This window comes from Pan troglodytes, chromosome 9 (assembly GCF_028858775.2).
Source record: "Pan troglodytes isolate AG18354 chromosome 9, NHGRI_mPanTro3-v2.0_pri, whole genome shotgun sequence".
NCBI classification, from domain to species: Eukaryota; Metazoa; Chordata; class Mammalia; order Primates; family Hominidae; genus Pan; species Pan troglodytes.
Genome location: NC_072407.2, coordinates 69,001,835 through 69,019,231, shown reverse-complemented (window position 1 = coordinate 69,019,231; position 17,397 = coordinate 69,001,835). Strand labels below are relative to the sequence as shown.

At 54.2% G+C, this 17,397-nt stretch overlaps 1 protein-coding gene across 5 annotated transcripts in view; it reads left to right on the top strand.

The window, feature by feature from the left end:
- Window positions 1-11,756, top strand: part of SPTBN2 (spectrin beta, non-erythrocytic 2) — a 43,595-nt gene extending 31,839 nt beyond the window's left edge. For all 5 annotated transcript variants that reach the window (XM_016921313.4, XM_016921315.4, XM_063783122.1 and 2 more), the window contains 18 exons: window positions 458-721; window positions 2,639-2,863; window positions 3,141-3,230; window positions 3,556-3,816; window positions 3,902-4,032; window positions 4,262-4,466; window positions 5,347-5,721; window positions 6,723-6,967; window positions 7,063-7,201; window positions 7,827-7,911; window positions 8,158-8,354; window positions 8,696-8,838; window positions 8,928-9,003; window positions 9,089-9,139; window positions 9,360-9,580; window positions 9,840-10,013; window positions 10,567-10,609; window positions 10,903-11,756. In XM_016921313.4, coding sequence (XP_016776802.1) covers window positions 458-721; window positions 2,639-2,863; window positions 3,141-3,230; window positions 3,556-3,816; window positions 3,902-4,032; window positions 4,262-4,466; window positions 5,347-5,721; window positions 6,723-6,967; window positions 7,063-7,201; window positions 7,827-7,911; window positions 8,158-8,354; window positions 8,696-8,838; window positions 8,928-9,003; window positions 9,089-9,139; window positions 9,360-9,580; window positions 9,840-10,013; window positions 10,567-10,609; window positions 10,903-11,136 — 3,159 coding nt within the window. In that variant the 3' untranslated portion in view covers window positions 11,137-11,756. The remainder of the gene's footprint in view (window positions 1-457; window positions 722-2,638; window positions 2,864-3,140; window positions 3,231-3,555; window positions 3,817-3,901; window positions 4,033-4,261; window positions 4,467-5,346; window positions 5,722-6,722; window positions 6,968-7,062; window positions 7,202-7,826; window positions 7,912-8,157; window positions 8,355-8,695; window positions 8,839-8,927; window positions 9,004-9,088; window positions 9,140-9,359; window positions 9,581-9,839; window positions 10,014-10,566; window positions 10,610-10,902) is intronic.
- The last annotated feature ends 5,641 nt before the right edge of the window (window positions 11,757-17,397 follow it).

Here is a 17,397-nt window from a genome sequence, read left to right as displayed (position 1 = left end):
AAGAGAGCACACTTCCCTCACCACCCCAGACACAGAAATCCTCAAGCAGAAAAGCTGGAAGTGGGGAAACCAGGTGGGACTCAACTTGCTATCACTGAAGTGAAGAGTAATGAGTTGAGAAATACAAAATGATGGCAAATAACTCAAGTCAATGTGCAGTGTGGTGCCAGAAACCACAGGCACCAAGGAACCCAAACTAAAGAGAGTGCAAGGGCTTCCTCGTTGAAATGCTGTTTGAGCTGGGTCTTGGAGGAGTGGGGTTCATCAGCAGTGAGGGAACAGCAGTTTAGAAGGGATTTTAAACCTCCGTGAAGAGTGTGTCGATAAGAACACACAAGGACTTGGAATTATTGCCCACACTTCAGGTCTCTACTGCCCGTAAGGCCCCTGGTCTGCTCTCAGCCTCTAAAGTTCAGGCTAATTTGGGCACTTTGACATTCTCTGTCCTGCCTTCCAGGAAGGGCGAGAGCTCACCCTTGAGAAGCCAGAGCTGAAAGCCCTGGTGTTGGAGAAGCTGAGAGACCTGCACAGGCGCTGGGACGAGCTGGAGACCACCACCCAAGCCAAGGCCCGCAGCCTCTTTGATGCCAACCGAGCTGAGCTGTTTGCCCAGAGCTGCTGTGCCCTGGAGAGCTGGCTGGAGAGCCTGCAGGCCCAGCTGCACTCGGATGACTACGGCAAGGACCTCACCAGCGTCAACATCCTGCTCAAGAAGCAGCAGGTGTGCTGTGGGCCTTTGATGGGGATGGTGAACAGCAGAAGAAAGGGGTCTGCAGCTTTCAAGATTTGGGAGGCCAGCTGAGGCCTGGCAGATAACACCTTCACTAGCATTTCCCAGAGTCATTTCTTTGGGCAGCCAGTATCAGAATCTCTAGGGATATGTCGCAGTCAGGGTTAGAGTTAGGAGACAGACCCCCTAATAATTTGACGATGAGAACTTCAGTAAAAAGAAATATTAATTAGGCCAGGCACAGTGGCTCACGCCTGTAATCTCAGCACTTTGGGAGGCCAAGGCAGGCAGGTCGCTTGAGGTCAGGAGTTCAAGACCAGCCTGGCCAACATGGTGAAACCCCGTCTCTACTAAAAATACAAAAATTAGCCAGGCGTGGTGGTGCATGCCTGTTATCCCAGCTACTTGGGAGGCTGAGGGCTGAGGGAGGAGGATAGCTTGAACCCAGGAGACAGAGGTTGCAGTGAGCCGTGATCTTGCCATCGCACTCCAGCCTGGGCAGGCCTCTGTCTCAAAAAAAAAACCAGAAGTATAAATTAGTAAAAGGTGGTAAAGAGAACTCTATAGCAGGGGTCAGAAAACTTTTTTCAGTAAAGCACCAGATAGTAAATATTTGGGGCTTCATGGGTCGTAAGGTCTATGTCACAGCCCTTCAACTCTGCCCTTGTAAGGTAAAAGCAGCTGCGGATTATATGTAAAATAAGGGGTATGGCCAGGTGTGGTGGCTCACACATGTAATCCCAACACTTTGGGAGGCCGAGGTGGCTGGATCACTTGAGTCCAGGAGTTTTGAGACTAGCCTGGGCAACATGGCAAAACCCCATCTCTACAAAAACTACAAAAATTAGCTGGGCATGGTGGTGGTGTGTGCCTGTAGTCCCAGCTACTCAGGAGGCTGAGGTGAGAAGATTGTTTGAGCCTGGAGAGTCGAGGCTGCAGTGGGCTGTGATTGTGCCACTGCACTCCAGCCTGGGTGGCAGAGCGAGACTTGTCTCAAAAAAATTTTTAAAAAGGGGTGCAGCTGTGGTCCAATAAAAACTTTATAAGGCTAGGCAGTGGGCTGGACTTGCTGGTCCCTGCTCTGAAGAATGCAGAATGGGAAGTGTAGGGAGCAGCTGACACCTCTGGGGTTGAGGAGTCCCCCAGGAAGGAGCAAGATGGCTGAGTCTCAGACCTCCTTGGAGAGGGCGGAGGCCCACTGAATGGCCTGGAAATTTGCTGGGGTATCACAGGCCAGAGCATGTCTGAAGCCAGCAAGCCAAGGCTGGCCAGCAGGAAGTGGCCACTAGAGTGCAGCAAAACTTGCCAGAGAGTAAGAGCCACCGGATCTCTTGCGCACTGTGGACAGTTTTGCTGTAGGAGGAAGGAAAGCACCTTGGAACCGTGGAATGCCCCGCATCTGCTAGGCATTGTGGTGTCCCTCCAGCGCCCTCTGCTGACAAGGCCTAGATTGTGCCTGCTGGCAAAGGAGGAATGTTTCCAGGGGGGCCAGTTCCAGTGTCTCAAAGCAGGGCCACGATGGATTGGGGATGGAGAGACAATGAATTGATAATGGGCACAGTTATCACACTACCCTGGATTTTTAAATTTCAATCTTTTAGATTCGCGGGTGTGGGTGCAGGTTTGTTATAAGTTATATTGTGTGATGCTGAAGTTTGGGGTATAATTGAACCCATCACCCATGTAGTGAGCACAGTACCCAATAGGGATTTTTTCAACCCCTGCCCTTGGATTCTTGTGCATATAAAGTTCGAGATCCACTGATCCAGCCCATGAGGGGATGCTCTCCCTGGGTGAGCTGCAGTGATGAGCAGCCACAGTGGGCTGGATAGAGACTGGTTGGTGTCTCTGCTGGGCATGAAGGCGGAAATGCAGAGCTAACATGTCCTTCCTCCTGGCGGTTTGCAGATGCTGGAATGGGAGATGGCTGTGAGAGAGAAGGAGGTGGAGGCAATCCAGGCCCAGGCCAAAGCACTGGCCCAGGAGGACCAGGGTGCAGGGGAGGTGGAGAGAACCTCGAGGGCCGTGGAGGAGAAGTTCAGGGCCTTGTGCCAGCCCATGCGGGAACGCTGCCGGCGCCTGCAGGCTTCTCGCGAGCAGCACCAGTTCCACCGCGACGTGGAAGATGAGATTGTGAGTCACTGGGGCCAAGGACGGCAAGCTGCCCCCAGCCACGTGGTTCTCCAGCCTCCCTCCTGGATGCCAGGGAGATGCCAGCAGGGCTCTGTTCCCTCTTCTCTTTGGCATTGACCATCTCCCCTATAGGGAGACTTGGAGATGCCTCCCAGAACCAGAGATGACCGTTCCCCACACACAGGGTGGTAGCCCCAGGTGTCCCCACTCCCACTAATCAGTCCCTGCTGCTTGCCTTGCCCTCTGGGCCTCCACTGACCCCCTCTTCCTCTTCCAGTTGTGGGTGACAGAGCGGCTGCCCATGGCCAGCTCCATGGAGCATGGCAAGGACCTGCCCAGTGTCCAGCTTCTCATGAAGAAAAACCAGGTGAGGCAGAGGCTGAAGGCAAAAGAGAAGTTCCCAGGAGCCTGCCCAGACTTGGACGTGTTTTTTCTTAAGACCAGGTCCCCCTCGATGCTGAGTGTAACCCTGGACTTCAGTGGCTGTCTTTCCTCACCTCGGGAGGGTGGGTCCTCTCAGTAGGAGATAGTGGGGGCTGGGGGGCTGACGGGTGTTACCATCGCACCCCCAGGCTAGGAGAGGGAGCAGAGGACCCAGGAAGGAGAGAGGCACAGGGGTGAAGGGTGGTCTCCGGGAGCACGTGGGGCTGGGGCAGGACTTTCAGCATTTTCTCTTCTGTGGCCACCGGCAGACCCTGCAGAAAGAGATTCAGGGCCATGAGCCCCGGATCGCGGACCTGAGGGAGCGGCAGCGTGCTCTAGGTACAGCAGCAGCAGGTCCAGAGCTGGCTGAGCTGCAGGAAATGTGGAAACGCCTGGGCCACGAGCTGGAACTTCGAGGGAAGCGACTGGAGGAGGCCCTGCGAGCCCAGCAGTTCTACCGCGATGCCGCCGAGGCGGAGGCCTGGATGGGCGAGCAGGAATTACACATGATGGGCCAGGAGAAGGCCAAGGTGAGGGCCAGGACAGAGCCCAGTGTATGCGACCAGTTCTGCCCTCCCCCGACCTGATGCTGGATGCCACTGTCCCTTCCCCCAGGATGAGCTGAGTGCCCAGGCAGAGGTGAAGAAGCACCAGGTGCTGGAGCAAGCCCTGGCCGACTACGCGCAGACCATCCACCAGCTGGCGGCCAGCAGCCAGGACATGATTGACCACGAGCACCCAGAGAGGTGGGTGCAGCGGCAGCCCGGCCCAGCCTGGGGGTGGAGCCGGCTGCAGGAATAGGAAGGTGTAGGGAATGTGGAGCCTTCAGTGCTGTGTGCACGGAGCCTTCTAGAAAGCTGGAACACAGGGTGGGCGAGCTGTTGGGAGACTCAGAGGGACAGGGCTCCACAGAACAGACCGGAGGTCAGAGCTACACCCCTAAGTCCCACAGGGCCTCCCTCACTCTTCTTGCAGCACTCGGATATCCATCCGCCAAGCCCAGGTGGACAAGCTGTATGCCGGCCTGAAGGAGCTGGCTGGAGAGCGGCGGGAGCGCCTGCAGGAGCACCTCCGGCTGTGCCAGCTCCGCCGCGAGCTGGATGACCTAGAGCAGTGGATCCAGGAGCGCGAGGTGGTGGCGGCCTCCCACGAGCTGGGCCAGGACTTCGAGCATGTGACTGTGAGTGTAAGGAGGGCACCCAGCTCAGATCAGCCGTGGGAAGACTGGAGGACCCACAGGGAGACTAGGACCTCGTCCCAGGCAGAGCACTGAGGGGCTAAGGGGCAAGACCAGGCTGAGCAGGCACTGTCCTCCTGGTTTTGAGGTATATGATTTGAAGAGGCCGGGCATAGGCTCACACCTGTAATCCTAGCACCTTGGGAGGCTGAGATGGGAGGATTGCTTGAGTCCAGGAGTTCAAGACCAGCCTGGGCAACATAGTGAGACCCCCCATCTCTACAAAAAAAAAATTTTTTTATTAGCCAGGCACAGCAGTGCATGCCTGTAGGCCCAACTACTTAGGAGGCTGAGGTGGGAGGATCTCTTGAGCCTGGGAGGTCGACACTGCAGTGATTGCGCTAGTGCACTCCAGAGCAAGACCCTATCATCTCTAAATATATACACACACACACAATTTGAAGAATTGTACAGAAAGGGGACATGAAGCTGAGCTGAGACAAGGGCAAACAGGAAATTATCACTCACACTTTTCAACAGAATTCAACAAAACGGAGTATGATCCACCCCCCCCCCCCCAGTTTGGGGGCTTGGACCCTCAGTCGTACAGAAATATGGACCATAGTTAGGGTATCCTTGTCTGAAGCCTAAGGGTCCCAAGCACCTCGAAACGCCTTTGCTGGGGGTGGAGGGAGTCTGTCAAATACAGGGTCAGTGGGAAGCAGCTGCACCTACTCCTTAACCACGGGGAAGAAACCTGTCCCAGCCCCCGTGCAGGGGGGAGAGGTGGGTTCTGAGTTTGGAGTGGAGGACTCGCTCCATCAGGCAGGGACCACATCCCCTAACATCACGGCATGGTCTGTCCATCTGCTTCCTCTACCAGATGCTCCGAGACAAATTCCGAGAGTTCTCCCGGGACACAAGCACCATCGGTCAGGAGCGCGTAGATAGCGCCAATGCGCTGGCCAATGGGCTCATTGCTGGGGGCCATGCTGCACGGGCCACCGTGGCCGAGTGGAAGGACAGTCTCAACGAGGCCTGGGCTGACCTGCTTGAGCTGCTGGACACACGGGGTCAGGTGCTGGCCGCGGCGTACGAGCTGCAGCGCTTCCTGCACGGGGCACGCCAAGCCCTGGCGCGGGTGCAGCACAAGCAGCAGCAGCTTCCAGACGGGACTGGCCGCGACCTCAACGCTGCCGAGGCCCTGCAGCGCCGACACTGTGCCTACGAGCATGACATTCAGGCCCTCAGCCCCCAGGTCTGACCCAAGCATGAGGAGGCTGGGGGAGGCTTAGAGGAGGCCATGGGGGAAATGCCGAGGAGAGTTCCCAGGAGCTAGGGTAGAGCTCAGAAATGCTGGGAGGACGGCACTCTTTCGAGGGCCATTTCGAGACGAGGAAATTGCTCCAAGAAAACATCTCTGTTTGGCCAGGCGCGGTGGCTCTCGCCTGTAATCCCAGCACTTTGGGAGGCCGAGGAGGGCGGATCATCTGAGATTGGGAGTTCGAGACCAGCCTGACCAACATGGAGAAACCCCTTCTCTACTAAAAATACAAAATTAGCCAGGCGTGGTGGTGCATGCCTGTAATCCTAGCTACTCAGGAGGCTGAGGCAGGAGAATCACTTGAACCCGGGAGGCGGAGGTTGCAGTGAGCTGAGATCACTCCACTGCACTCCAGCCTGGGCAACAAGAGCGAAACTCCGTCTCAAAAAGAAAGAAAACATCTCTGGCAGGGGACATCTAGCCACTGCATTCACACTTTTGATGACAAGCCCCCTTGAGAGCCCATGATGTCTTCAGGGGTTCCCAGTGGCCAGGAGACTCTTCATGCTGCGCTAAATCTGCCTGTTGGTGCTTCCCAGGCTTGAGCTCTAGGCTCACACTCAATAAGCATGGATCCTTCCTTCAACCACTAGAACCCATCAGCCCCTGCCTGAATCCCCTTTTCAGGCTAAGTATCACGTTCTAGCAATCTCCAAGATCTATCACATCCTAGACAGGCCTCTGAAAGTTCAACTGGCCAATGGCTCTTTTCCAGATCCTCCCCCAGTTAAGCCCAGGTGTCTAGATGAGACCCAACAGGGCAGAGTGTGGCCAGCCCGTGCCTTCATCTTTCCCAGCACCCCCACTCCCTGGCTCCTCCCCCTGCTTCTTTGGCTGTGAGACAGGCAGGAGGTGAGAGTGGCAGCCAGGACTGAGGCAGGCTGTGGCTCCTTGGAGTCGCCCGCTCTGCCTGACTCTGACCCGGGGCTCCGCAGGTCCAGCAGGTGCAGGACGACGGCCACCGGCTCCAGAAGGCCTACGCTGGAGACAAGGCTGAGGAGATCGGCCGCCACATGCAGGCCGTGGCCGAGGCCTGGGCCCAGCTTCAGGGAAGCTCTGCCGCCCGCCGGCAGCTGCTGCTGGACACCACAGACAAGTTCCGCTTCTTCAAGGCTGTCCGGGAACTGATGCTCTGGATGGATGAGGTCAACCTGCAGATGGATGCCCAGGAGCGTCCCCGGTGAGAATCCCAGGGCCCAGGGCCTCCACGGGTTGTGTGGCTGGGCTGTGATGGGGCTGTGGGCAGCAGGTGATGCTGTTTCTGCCTCCCCCCAGGGATGTGTCCTCCGCGGATCTAGTCATCAAGAACCAGCAAGGCATCAAGGCAGAGATAGAGGCCCGGGCAGACCGCTTCTCCTCCTGCATCGACATGGGGAAGGAGCTGCTGGCCAGGAGCCACTATGCGGCTGAGGAGGTGGGTGAGGCCTGGGTGGCCGGGCCATTCTCACTGTGCAGTGCTGAATGCTGACTTCTTGGCGGCTTTCTGCTTCCTCTCATTCTCTCTTTGCAAGAAACCTTTCATTCTCTCCCCTCAGTGCCATTCACGGGTTTCTCGCATTCTGGAAATCTCTCCCCAGAACCGTCTGCCTCTTGACATCAGAAATCACTGGTCCTGGGCCAGGCATGGTGGTTCACGCCTGTAATCCCAGCACTTTGGGAGGCCCAGGCGGGCAGATCACCTGAGGTCACGAGTTCGAGACCAGCCTGGCCTCCATGGGTTGTGTGGCTGGGCTGTGATGAAACATGGTGAAACCCCATTTCCACTAAAAACACAAAAATTAGCCGGGCGTGGTGGCGGGCACCTGTAATCCCAGCTACTCAGAGGCTGAGGCAGGAGAATTGCTTGAACCCGGGAGGTGGAGGTTGCAGTGAGCTGAGATTGCGCCACTGCATTCCAGCCTTGGTGATAAGAGCGAAACTCCGTCTCAAAAAAAAAGAAAGAAAGAAAGAAATCACCTGTCCCCCTGGATGACTCCCCAGGGGCCGTGGAAAGATCTCACATCCTGGTGCTAACTCATATCTCTGCCCCCCGCCCCCAGATCTCAGAGAAGCTGTCTCAGCTGCAGGCACGGCGCCAGGAGACAGCTGAGAAGTGGCAGGAGAAGATGGACTGGCTTCAGCTGGGTGAGCTGCCAAGGGGGCCCCAGGCCCTGTGGGGAGTGGGGAGCATCCTGCACCCTGTGGGTTCCAGAGTAGGTGAGACTAGGAACCCTGGGTGTGAAACTCATGATGCCCAATCTTCGCGCTGCCTGGCACAGCTCTGGGGCAGTGGCTTTCTCTGTGTCCCTGTTCTTGAGGTTGCCATGGCCACTGTGCCCTGCCAGTGGCCACTCTGACCCACCATCTTCCTGCAACCCCTGATCCTGCCAGTTTTGGAGGTGCTTGTGTTTGGAAGAGATGCAGGGATGGCAGAGGCCTGGCTCTGCAGCCAGGAGCCGCTGGTGCGCAGCGCTGAGCTGGGTTGCACGGTCGACGAAGTTGAGAGCCTCATCAAGCGGCACGAGGCCTTCCAGAAGTCAGCAGTGGCCTGGGAGGAGCGATTCTGTGCGCTGGAGAAGCTTACTGCGGTGAGGGACACAGGACCCCGGATGCCCGCTCCAACCTGCTCCCCCGACCCGTGCTGGCTTCTGCTTGGAGAAGACATGTATTCTCTCTTCCCACTGCACCAGTGGCCCCCAGATGTGAGCTGAGAGTGCCATTGTCACCACACCTTTAGGAGGTGTCAGTTCCCCTGGGTGATGCCGAGACACCTTCTCCCACTTTGTTTCTTGTCCCCACCATCTTCTCAAATTCTGTTCTCCTTTTATCATATTTCATCAAATTAGAGTTGAGACATTTCAGCTCTCCCTGTTTCCCTGGCCCTCTTACACGCGACCTTCTACACACTGAATGCAGCATTTTTTGACAGCTAGAGGAGCGGGAGAAGGAGCGAAAGAGAAAGAGGGAGGAGGAGGAGCGGAGGAAACAGCCGCCTGCTCCCGAACCCACAGCCAGTGTGCCTCCAGGGGACCTGGTGGGCGGCCAGACAGCTTCTGACACCACCTGGGACGGGTGAGAGCCAGGATGCCTGGGTAGGAGGAGGCGGCTGAGCCCAGGCCACCCAGGGACTAATGATTCTGTGTTGCCTTTGGTCATCCCAGAACCCAGCCACGGCCACCACCATCCACACAAGCACCCAGTGTTAATGGAGTCTGCACAGATGGAGAGCCCTCACAGGTGACCCCACTGTCCCTCTGTGCCCCCATCGGAGTCGTAGCCCCTCCACCCCCGCACATCCTTTTACAGATTCTTGTCCTTGCAGCCCCTGCTGGGACAACAGAGACTTGAGCCCAGCAGCTTCCCCGAAGGGCCGGTGAGTTCCCCTGCAAGTGTGGTGTTGGTAACTGTGAGGCGAAGGGTCCAGAGGGGGTGGTGAGTGCGGGTGGGGGAGTACTGGGGATGGGATGGGAGAGGGCAGAGGCTCACAGGCAGCTTGGGGGCAGGAAGACCAACTCCTGGACACGGAGCTTCCTGGCACCCAGGTTAGGGATCTCCCGTCTCATCCTTTGACACTGACACTGATTCCCCCCCAGGGACCTGGCTCAGGGGACGAAGCCAATGGGCCCCGGGGAGAGAGGCAGACCCGGACTCGGGGCCCGGCCCCATCTGCAATGCCCCAGAGCAGGTCCACCGAGTCAGCCCATGCTGCCACCCTGCCGCCTCGAGGCCCAGAGCCATCTGCCCAGGAGCAGATGGAGGGGATGCTGTGCCGCAAGCAGGAGATGGAGGCCTTCGGGAAGAAGGCTGCCAACAGGTACAGCCTCTCTGGAGCCTGCCCTCAGAGGGCACTTCCCCAGAGCCTCTGCCCAGATAGAGGGAGGGATGCCCTTTAGAGTACATCTTCTGGGCAAAGGGTAGGACTTGGGACCAGAGCGGGGCCTCAGGGGAGGACCAGAGGGTGTGAAGACCGTGGCCTAAAGATGGGAGCAGAACTGGAAGTCCTAGGACACCCAAGAGGGCTCCAGGTTGCGGGCGCCACTGAGGCCGGCCAGTCAGCACCGCGTCCCTCGCAGGTCCTGGCAGAACGTGTACTGTGTCCTGCGGCGTGGGAGCCTCGGCTTTTACAAGGATGCCAAGGCAGCCAGTGCGGGAGTGCCATACCACGGAGAAGTGCCTGTCAGCCTGGCCAGGGCCCAGGGCAGCGTCGCCTTTGATTACCGAAAGCGCAAACATGTCTTCAAGCTGGGGTAGGAACAGGGAACAGTGCTCTCGGGATGGGAGGAGAGTTGGGAGTGACACAGGTGAGCCATGAGTCAGGTCCAGAGGGAGGGGAGTTCCTGTAAGGAGCCTGAGTGGAGTAACCAGGCCAGCCACTTGGGGATAGTGTAGATGAGGGAGGCGGAGATTCTGGTTGTCTCCACACCAAGGGGAGCAGGAGAACCAAGACCCAGGCCTGACGGCTGCCAATGTCAAGGTGAAAAATTACCCAGGGTGGGAAATCCAAAGGCAGGGATCTGGGAAGACCTCCAGGGGCCTGTCCCTGCCTGCCAGCAAGCAGCCGGAGCAGGAGGCCCGGGCTGGGGTGGAAGTGAGCTCCCCCTGCCTCTGCGGCCAGTCAGAAAGGATGTGCTTCTGCACAGTCTGGGGAAGCTGAAGAATGTGCAGAGCGTGTCTGGTCCGGCTCTGAGGGCTGCAGCCACATGTCCCAGCCCGGTGTTGGGTCATGATTACGCTCTCACCAGCAGCTACCTGGCAGATCCGGATTCTCAGCTCTGCCCTGTGGCCTCTCTCTCCCAACAGCTTACAGGATGGAAAAGAATATTTATTCCAGGCCAAGGATGAGGTGAGCTGTCCTTCGTGTTCCTCTCTGTCCGTGCCATTCCAGAAGCTTCCAGCTGCAGACTCCCCTTCCTTCCCCGTCCTCCCTCTTTTTCCTGGTCTTGTCCTTTGTGGTAAGACTGGATGTGTGCGACGGCCGCACCAGGCCGCACTCCCTGTCTAAGCCGGCCGCATTCTCCTAATAGCATGAAACAGTCAGCTCACTTTCTGCCTCCTCCTCTTACACTTCCCTGCTGTCCACTGCGGCCAACTCAGCACAGTGTCCTTGAAGCTGACTGAGGGTCTTTCCATCCACAGGCAGAGATGAGCTCGTGGCTACGGGTGGTGAATGCAGCCATTGCCACAGCGTCTTCTGCCTCTGGAGAGCCTGAAGAGCCGGTGGTGCCCAGCACCACCCGGGGCATGACCCGGGCCATGACCATGCCCCCAGTGTCACCCGTCGGGGCTGAGGGGCCTGTTGTGCTCCGCAGCAAAGATGGCAGAGAACGAGAGCGAGAAAAACGCTTCAGCTTCTTTAAGAAGAACAAGTAGTTGAGGGCAAGGTCCCAGGCCAACTCGCTCCCTCCGTTCAGGAAACTGCCAGGGACAGTCGACAGGGACCGCCCTCTTGTCAGGACAACTGCCTGCTGCTAGGGTCTGTTGCCAAGGTCAACCCATCACCAGGAACTGTCACTGGGGACAAGTCCATGTTCCCAAGGGCAGCCCTTCTCTTCTGCTGTTTAATTCCAGACTGGTGGTGGGACCCAGGCAACCCCCTCTCCCACCCCCGCCAACTTCTCCCCTTTCCCCAGCCTCGTGCCTCTGTCCCTCACCACGATGTGGACAGTGCCGCACCCTCAACATAGGCCATGTGGGGAGTGGCTGCCCCTGCCTCAGGGTCATTCTCCTGCCATGCGAGGGCACTCGCCTTCTGCCTTCTGGTTCCTCACCCCTCAGACCAGCCAGGAACCTCTCAGAGCTGAAGCAGGCCCTGGGGGCAGAAGTGCCAGATGACAGTCAGAGGCGCAGGAGCCCTCCCTCCCCACCCCCACCCTGTAACTCCAGCTGCCACTCCATCTCCAGCTGCTCTCAATGGCTTCCAAGGTGTGTTGTTCAGGGACAGCCACCGCCTTGAGTCTGGCCAAGGAGGTGATTAAACAGCTCAGCTTCTCTCACCGCCTCTGGGTGTCTTTGCTTTCCTGACCACAGCCTCTCTGCCCAAGCCTCTGTCCTCTCCTTCGGTTCTGGTCTCCTACATCTCACGTTTCCCCAGCCTCCAAGCTCTTGAAGAGCCGTGTCACACTGAGAGCTTCCCTGACCTGGTCTCATTTCCCTCTGACAGTGACCTCCAGCGTGCTGGCTTGACCAATGCCAAGCCTCTTTTTAAACCAAAGTAGTTCACCATGGGTTGGGATGATGTCAACAAGCAGTATTCATGTTAAAAAGCAATGAGGGACTCCTTCCCTGGTGCACAATTTTCTTCACTTGTGATCTCTGAACTGTTTTCAAATTGGAAGACTGGGAAGCATTGCTACAGCCCCAGCCAGTCTCAGCCACTGCTCAGCCCAGTGGTGGAAAGCTGAGCACACAGCGGGTGCTTACTGCCCCCACTTGCCGTCTGCTCTCCAGTAGATCAAGGGACCTCAGACAGGGATCTGAGAAGTGGCAGGTTCCAATAAACTGATCAACAGAATGAAGTCACTCTGGGAAGCCATGAGGTGACTTTACAGCCCAAGCATGTAAATATACACACAGAGAATAATATATATTCTTTTTTTTTTTTTTTGAGACAGAGTCTCACTCTGTCAGCCAAGCTGGACTGCAGTGGCGCAATCACAGCCTATTGCAACCTCCACCTCCCGGGTTCAAGCAATCCTCCCACCTCAGCCTCCCGAGTAGCCTGAACCACAGGCACATGCCATCACACCCGACTAAGTCTGTTTTTTGTAGAGACGGGGTCTCACTATGTTGCCCAGGTCGGTCTCGAATTCCTGGGCCCAAGTGATTCTCTCACCTTGGCCTCTCAAACTGTTGGGATTACAGGCGTGAGCCACCATGCCCAGCTGAGACTACCTTCTGGATCTGACGAAGTATTAGAAAGGAGCGGGTGGCTTCTCCTTTGTCTCTGGTTTGGCAATCGGAGCTTTCAGGGCACAGTGTTTGTCTCCAGATGTTGATGGAAGTGGGCACTCCTTGGTGGCCTCCAACAGGAAAAGCGTGTTCTTTCATTGTTTCCTATACACACAGACAACCGTTTTTCCAGGAAGGCAGCCCCATCTTTAGTCATTGACTGCGGGCCTATCATCAGTCATGACAAAGACCGAGTGAAGTGTGTGCAGGCCCAGAACTAGCACATCACAGCCCCAGAGTGGGCTCCAAACCGGAGACCTGGTAGACCAGAGAGCCTGCAGGATAATTTCCCCCTTAAGATGGGTAGATTTACTGTTCCACAGCCAACAGGTGGATACGCGTAACTAGAACAATCTGTCATGGGACTAAGTGGAAGAATCCATCAGCACTACACAGGCATCTTTTCTTCAAATACAACTGTAAAATCTCCACTGAAGAGACAGTCATACCTTGGGGGTGCTCAGGGAATCTAGGTATTTGCACTCCAAGCTGGCAAGCCTGGGGGCACTGAAGGGAAACAATAATTGGAAATGTCAGAAGGAAATGTATATGGAGAAATTAATAGAGAAATGATTATTTTAACACGACACGTAAGTGTAAATAGGACAGCCAATTAAAGCAGTCCTGCAGTAGGGGCAGGCATTGTCAACGGAGAGGTGAGACTGAAGACTCCGAGCAGCATCTGCATATGCAGCAGCAGGACTTCAGGGCATGATTCCTTAAGAACAGGACATAGAAGAGGGGAAGCATAGTGTCAGGAATTAAGTCAGAAAACACCTTCAGCTGTGAGTGGAAGAAAGAAAAAATTCCAGGAAAGACAACAGGATGGAATGGGGCGGTGAGGGCTATGAGACAAGTTAGACACAAAAATACAATAAATGCAGGCAGCACAAATCAATGGAGAGAGATGGCAGATAAAAATGGATTACTTGGCCGGGCATGGTGGTTCATGCTTATAATCCCAGCACTTTGGGAAGCTGAGGTGAGTGGGTCACTTGAGCTCAGGAGTTCAAGACCAGCCTGGGCAACATGGTGAAACCCCATCTCTACAAAAATTAGCCAGGTGTAGTGGCATGTGCCTGTAGTCTCAGCTACTTGGGAGGCTGAGGCAGGAGCATTGCTTGAACCTGGGAAGCAGAGGTTACAGTGAGCCGAGATCATGCCACTGCACTCCAGTCTAGGCAATAAAGTGAGACCCTGTCTCAAAAAAAAAAAAAAAAAAAAAAGGATTATGTAGAGAAAAATATATTTGCATTCTTAACATCACCTACAAGAGTGGACTTTAGGTCCATGCTGTCCACAACAGCAGCCACCCAGCCATGTGTGGCTACTGAGATGTAGCCAAACCAAGTGTGTCATGACTCTGAAACACCAGGTATGAAGCATGGAAGAGGACAACAACTTTAAATACCTTAATTTTTATATTGATTATGTGTTGAAATAATATTTTAGATATATTGGGTTTCAAAAGTATCATTAAAGTGAATTTCAACTATTTTGATTACTTTTTAAATGTGTTTGCTGGAAATTTTAAAATTGCATATGTAGCTAACATATTTTTATTGGATAGCACTGCTATAAATGGGCTCCAGACCTAAATGCAAAAGGTAAAAAATATGTTAATAGGCCGGGTACAGTGGCTCACGCCTGTGATCCCAGCACTTTGGGAGGCCAAGGCGGGCAGAACACCTGAGGTCAGGAGTTCGAGACCAGCCTGGCCAATATAGTGAAACCCCGTCTCTACTAAAAATACAAAAATTAGCCGGGCGTGGTGGCACGCACCTGTAGTCCCACCTACTCGGGAGGCTGAGGCAGGAGAATGGCCTGAACCTGGGAGGGGGAGGCGGAGGTTGCAGTGAGACCAGATCACACCACTGCACTCCAGTCTGGACAAGAGTGAAACTCCATCCCCCAAAAAAACAAAAACAAAAACCTAACGTTAATAGAATAAAATGTAGGAGAATATCTTGTGACTAAGGAGGCTACAAAAGAACATCTTATACAAAAGTTCAAAAGCAGGCCAGGTGCAGTGGCTCACCTGTAATCCCAGCACTTTGGGAGGCGAGATGGGAGGATCACTGGAGCTCAGAAGTTCAAGACCAGCCTGGGCAACACAGTGAAACTCTATCTCTACAAAAAAAATTTCTTAAATTAGCCAGGCATGGTGGCATGCACCTGTAGTCCCAGCTACTTGGGAGGCTGAGATGGAAGGATTGCTTGAGCTTGGGGGGTTGAGGCTGCAGTGAGCCATGATCACACCACTGCACTCTAGCCTGGGCAACAGGCTGTCTCAAAAAAAAAAAAAAAATTCAAAAGCACAGCTTTAAGGTAAAAATTAATTTCATTGCACAGGAAATAAGGATTTCTGTTCAATGAAGGACACCATGGACAGAGTTAATAATTAGTGGAATGAGAGATTGTATTTGAGACCAATAAGAGATTAGAATATATGAAAAAGCCTTACAAATCAACAACAAAAAAGGAGCCTACAACCTGAAAAGAAAGATGGGCAAAAGATATGAACAGGAAATTTACAGAAGCATAAACTCGAAAATTCAAGAGGCCAGGTGTATTTGCCTCACACCTGTAATCCTAGTGTTTTGGGAGGCTGAAGTGGGAGGATCACTTGAGGCTAGGAGTTTGACTAGCAACATAGTGAGAACTCGTCTTTACCAAAAACAAAAAAATTAGCTGGGCATATAGTCCTAGCTACTTGGGAGGCTGAGGGCTGAGGGCTTCAGCCTCCTGAAGCAGGAGGATTATTTGAGCCCAGGAGCTCGAGGCTACAGCAAGCTATGATCGTTACACTGCACTCCAGCCTGCATGACAAAGCAAGACCCTTTCTCAAAAAACAACTCTGGGCACAGTGGCTCACGCCTTTAACCCCAGCAATTTGGGAGGCTAAGGTGGGTGGACCACCTAAGGTCAGGAGTTCGAGACCAGCCTGACCAATGTGAAACCCCGTCTCTACTAAAAATACAAAAATCAGCCAAGTGTGGTGACACGTGCCTGTAGTCCCAGCTACTCAGGAGGCTGAGACAGGAGAATTGCTTGAACCTGGGAGGCGGAGGTTGCAGTGAGCTGAGATCGCACCACTGCACTCCAGCTTGGGCGACAGAGCAAGACTCCGTCTAATAAGAAAAAAAAAAAGGTTGTGCGTGGTGGCTTACACCTGTAATCCCAGCACTTTGGGAGGCCGAGGTGGGCGAATCACAAGGTCAGGAATTCAAGACCAGCCTGACCAATATGGTGAAACCTCGTCTCTACTAAAAATACAAAAATTAGCCGGGCGTGGTGGTGGCACACGCCTGTAATCCCAGCTACTCAGGAGGCTGAGGCAGAAGAATCGCTTGAACCCAGGAGGCAGAGGCTGCAGTGAGCCGAGATAGTACCACTGCACTCCAGCTTGAGCGACAGAGCGAGACTCCATCACACACACAAAAAAAGACAACAAGAAGGGATACTTAAAATCATTAGTAACCAGAGAAATACAAATTAAAGCAACAATGAAATATCACTTTATATCTATTAGACTGACAAAAATTAGAAAAGCGGATAATGTCTATCACTGGCAGGGATGTAGAGATACAAGGCCCCTCATATGCTACAGGTGGAAGAGTATGCTGGTGCAGCTTTTCCAGAGAATTCAGTGCTACTTAGACAAGTGAGTTCTACATATACTCTATGACCCAGCAATTCCACCTCTGGGTTTATATCCCCCCAAATTCTCACACAGAATTAGGGCACATACTTAAGCATGTTCACTGCAGCCTTGTTTATAATGACAGAAAGCTGGAAGCAAGCTGAGTGCCCTATGCCCAGAGATGAACAGGTACAATATGTGACTGTACACCACAGAGGACTGCGTTACTCGCTAGTTAGACATCATGCGGCGACATAGCCCTTAGTGGAAAAATAGTAAGACACAGTCAGCTATACAACTCAAAACACACCATTTACATAATGCATACAAATGTACAATGTTTAAGTCCAGATTAGAAGAAATCAACTGTAAAAAGACATTTGTAACAATCCAGGAGAAATTTGGGCATAAACATTAGATAATATTAACATAGGATAGTGCTATTTTAAATTAGCAGCACATATAAGCCGGGTGCAGTGGCTCACACCCGAATCCCAGCATTTTGTGAGACTGTGGTGGAAACATCTTGAGCCCAGAAGTTTGAGACCAGCCTGGGCAACACAGTGAGACCCCCATCTCTACAAAAAAAAAATTTTAATTAGCTGGATGGGGTGGCCCACACCTGTGGTCCCAGCTGCTCCAGAGGCTAAGATAGGAAGATCACTTGCGCCTGGGAGGTCGAGGCTACAGTGAGCCATAATGGTGCCACTGCACTCTAGCCTGGACAACAAAGTGACACCCTGACTCAAAAATAATAGTAATAATAGTTAAGGGCCGGGCGAGGTGGCTCACGCCTGTAATCCCAACACTTTGGGATGCCAAGGCCAGCGGATCGCTTGAGGTCGGGAGTTCGACACCAGCCTGGCCAACACGGTGAAACCTTGTCTCTACTAAAAATACAAAAATTAGCTGGGGGGTAGCGCACGCCTGTAGTCCCAGCTACTCGGGAGGCTGAGGCAGGAAAATGGCTTGAACGCAGGAGGTGGAGGTTGCAGTAAGCCGAGATCGCACCACTGCCCTCCAGCCTGGGCGACACAGTG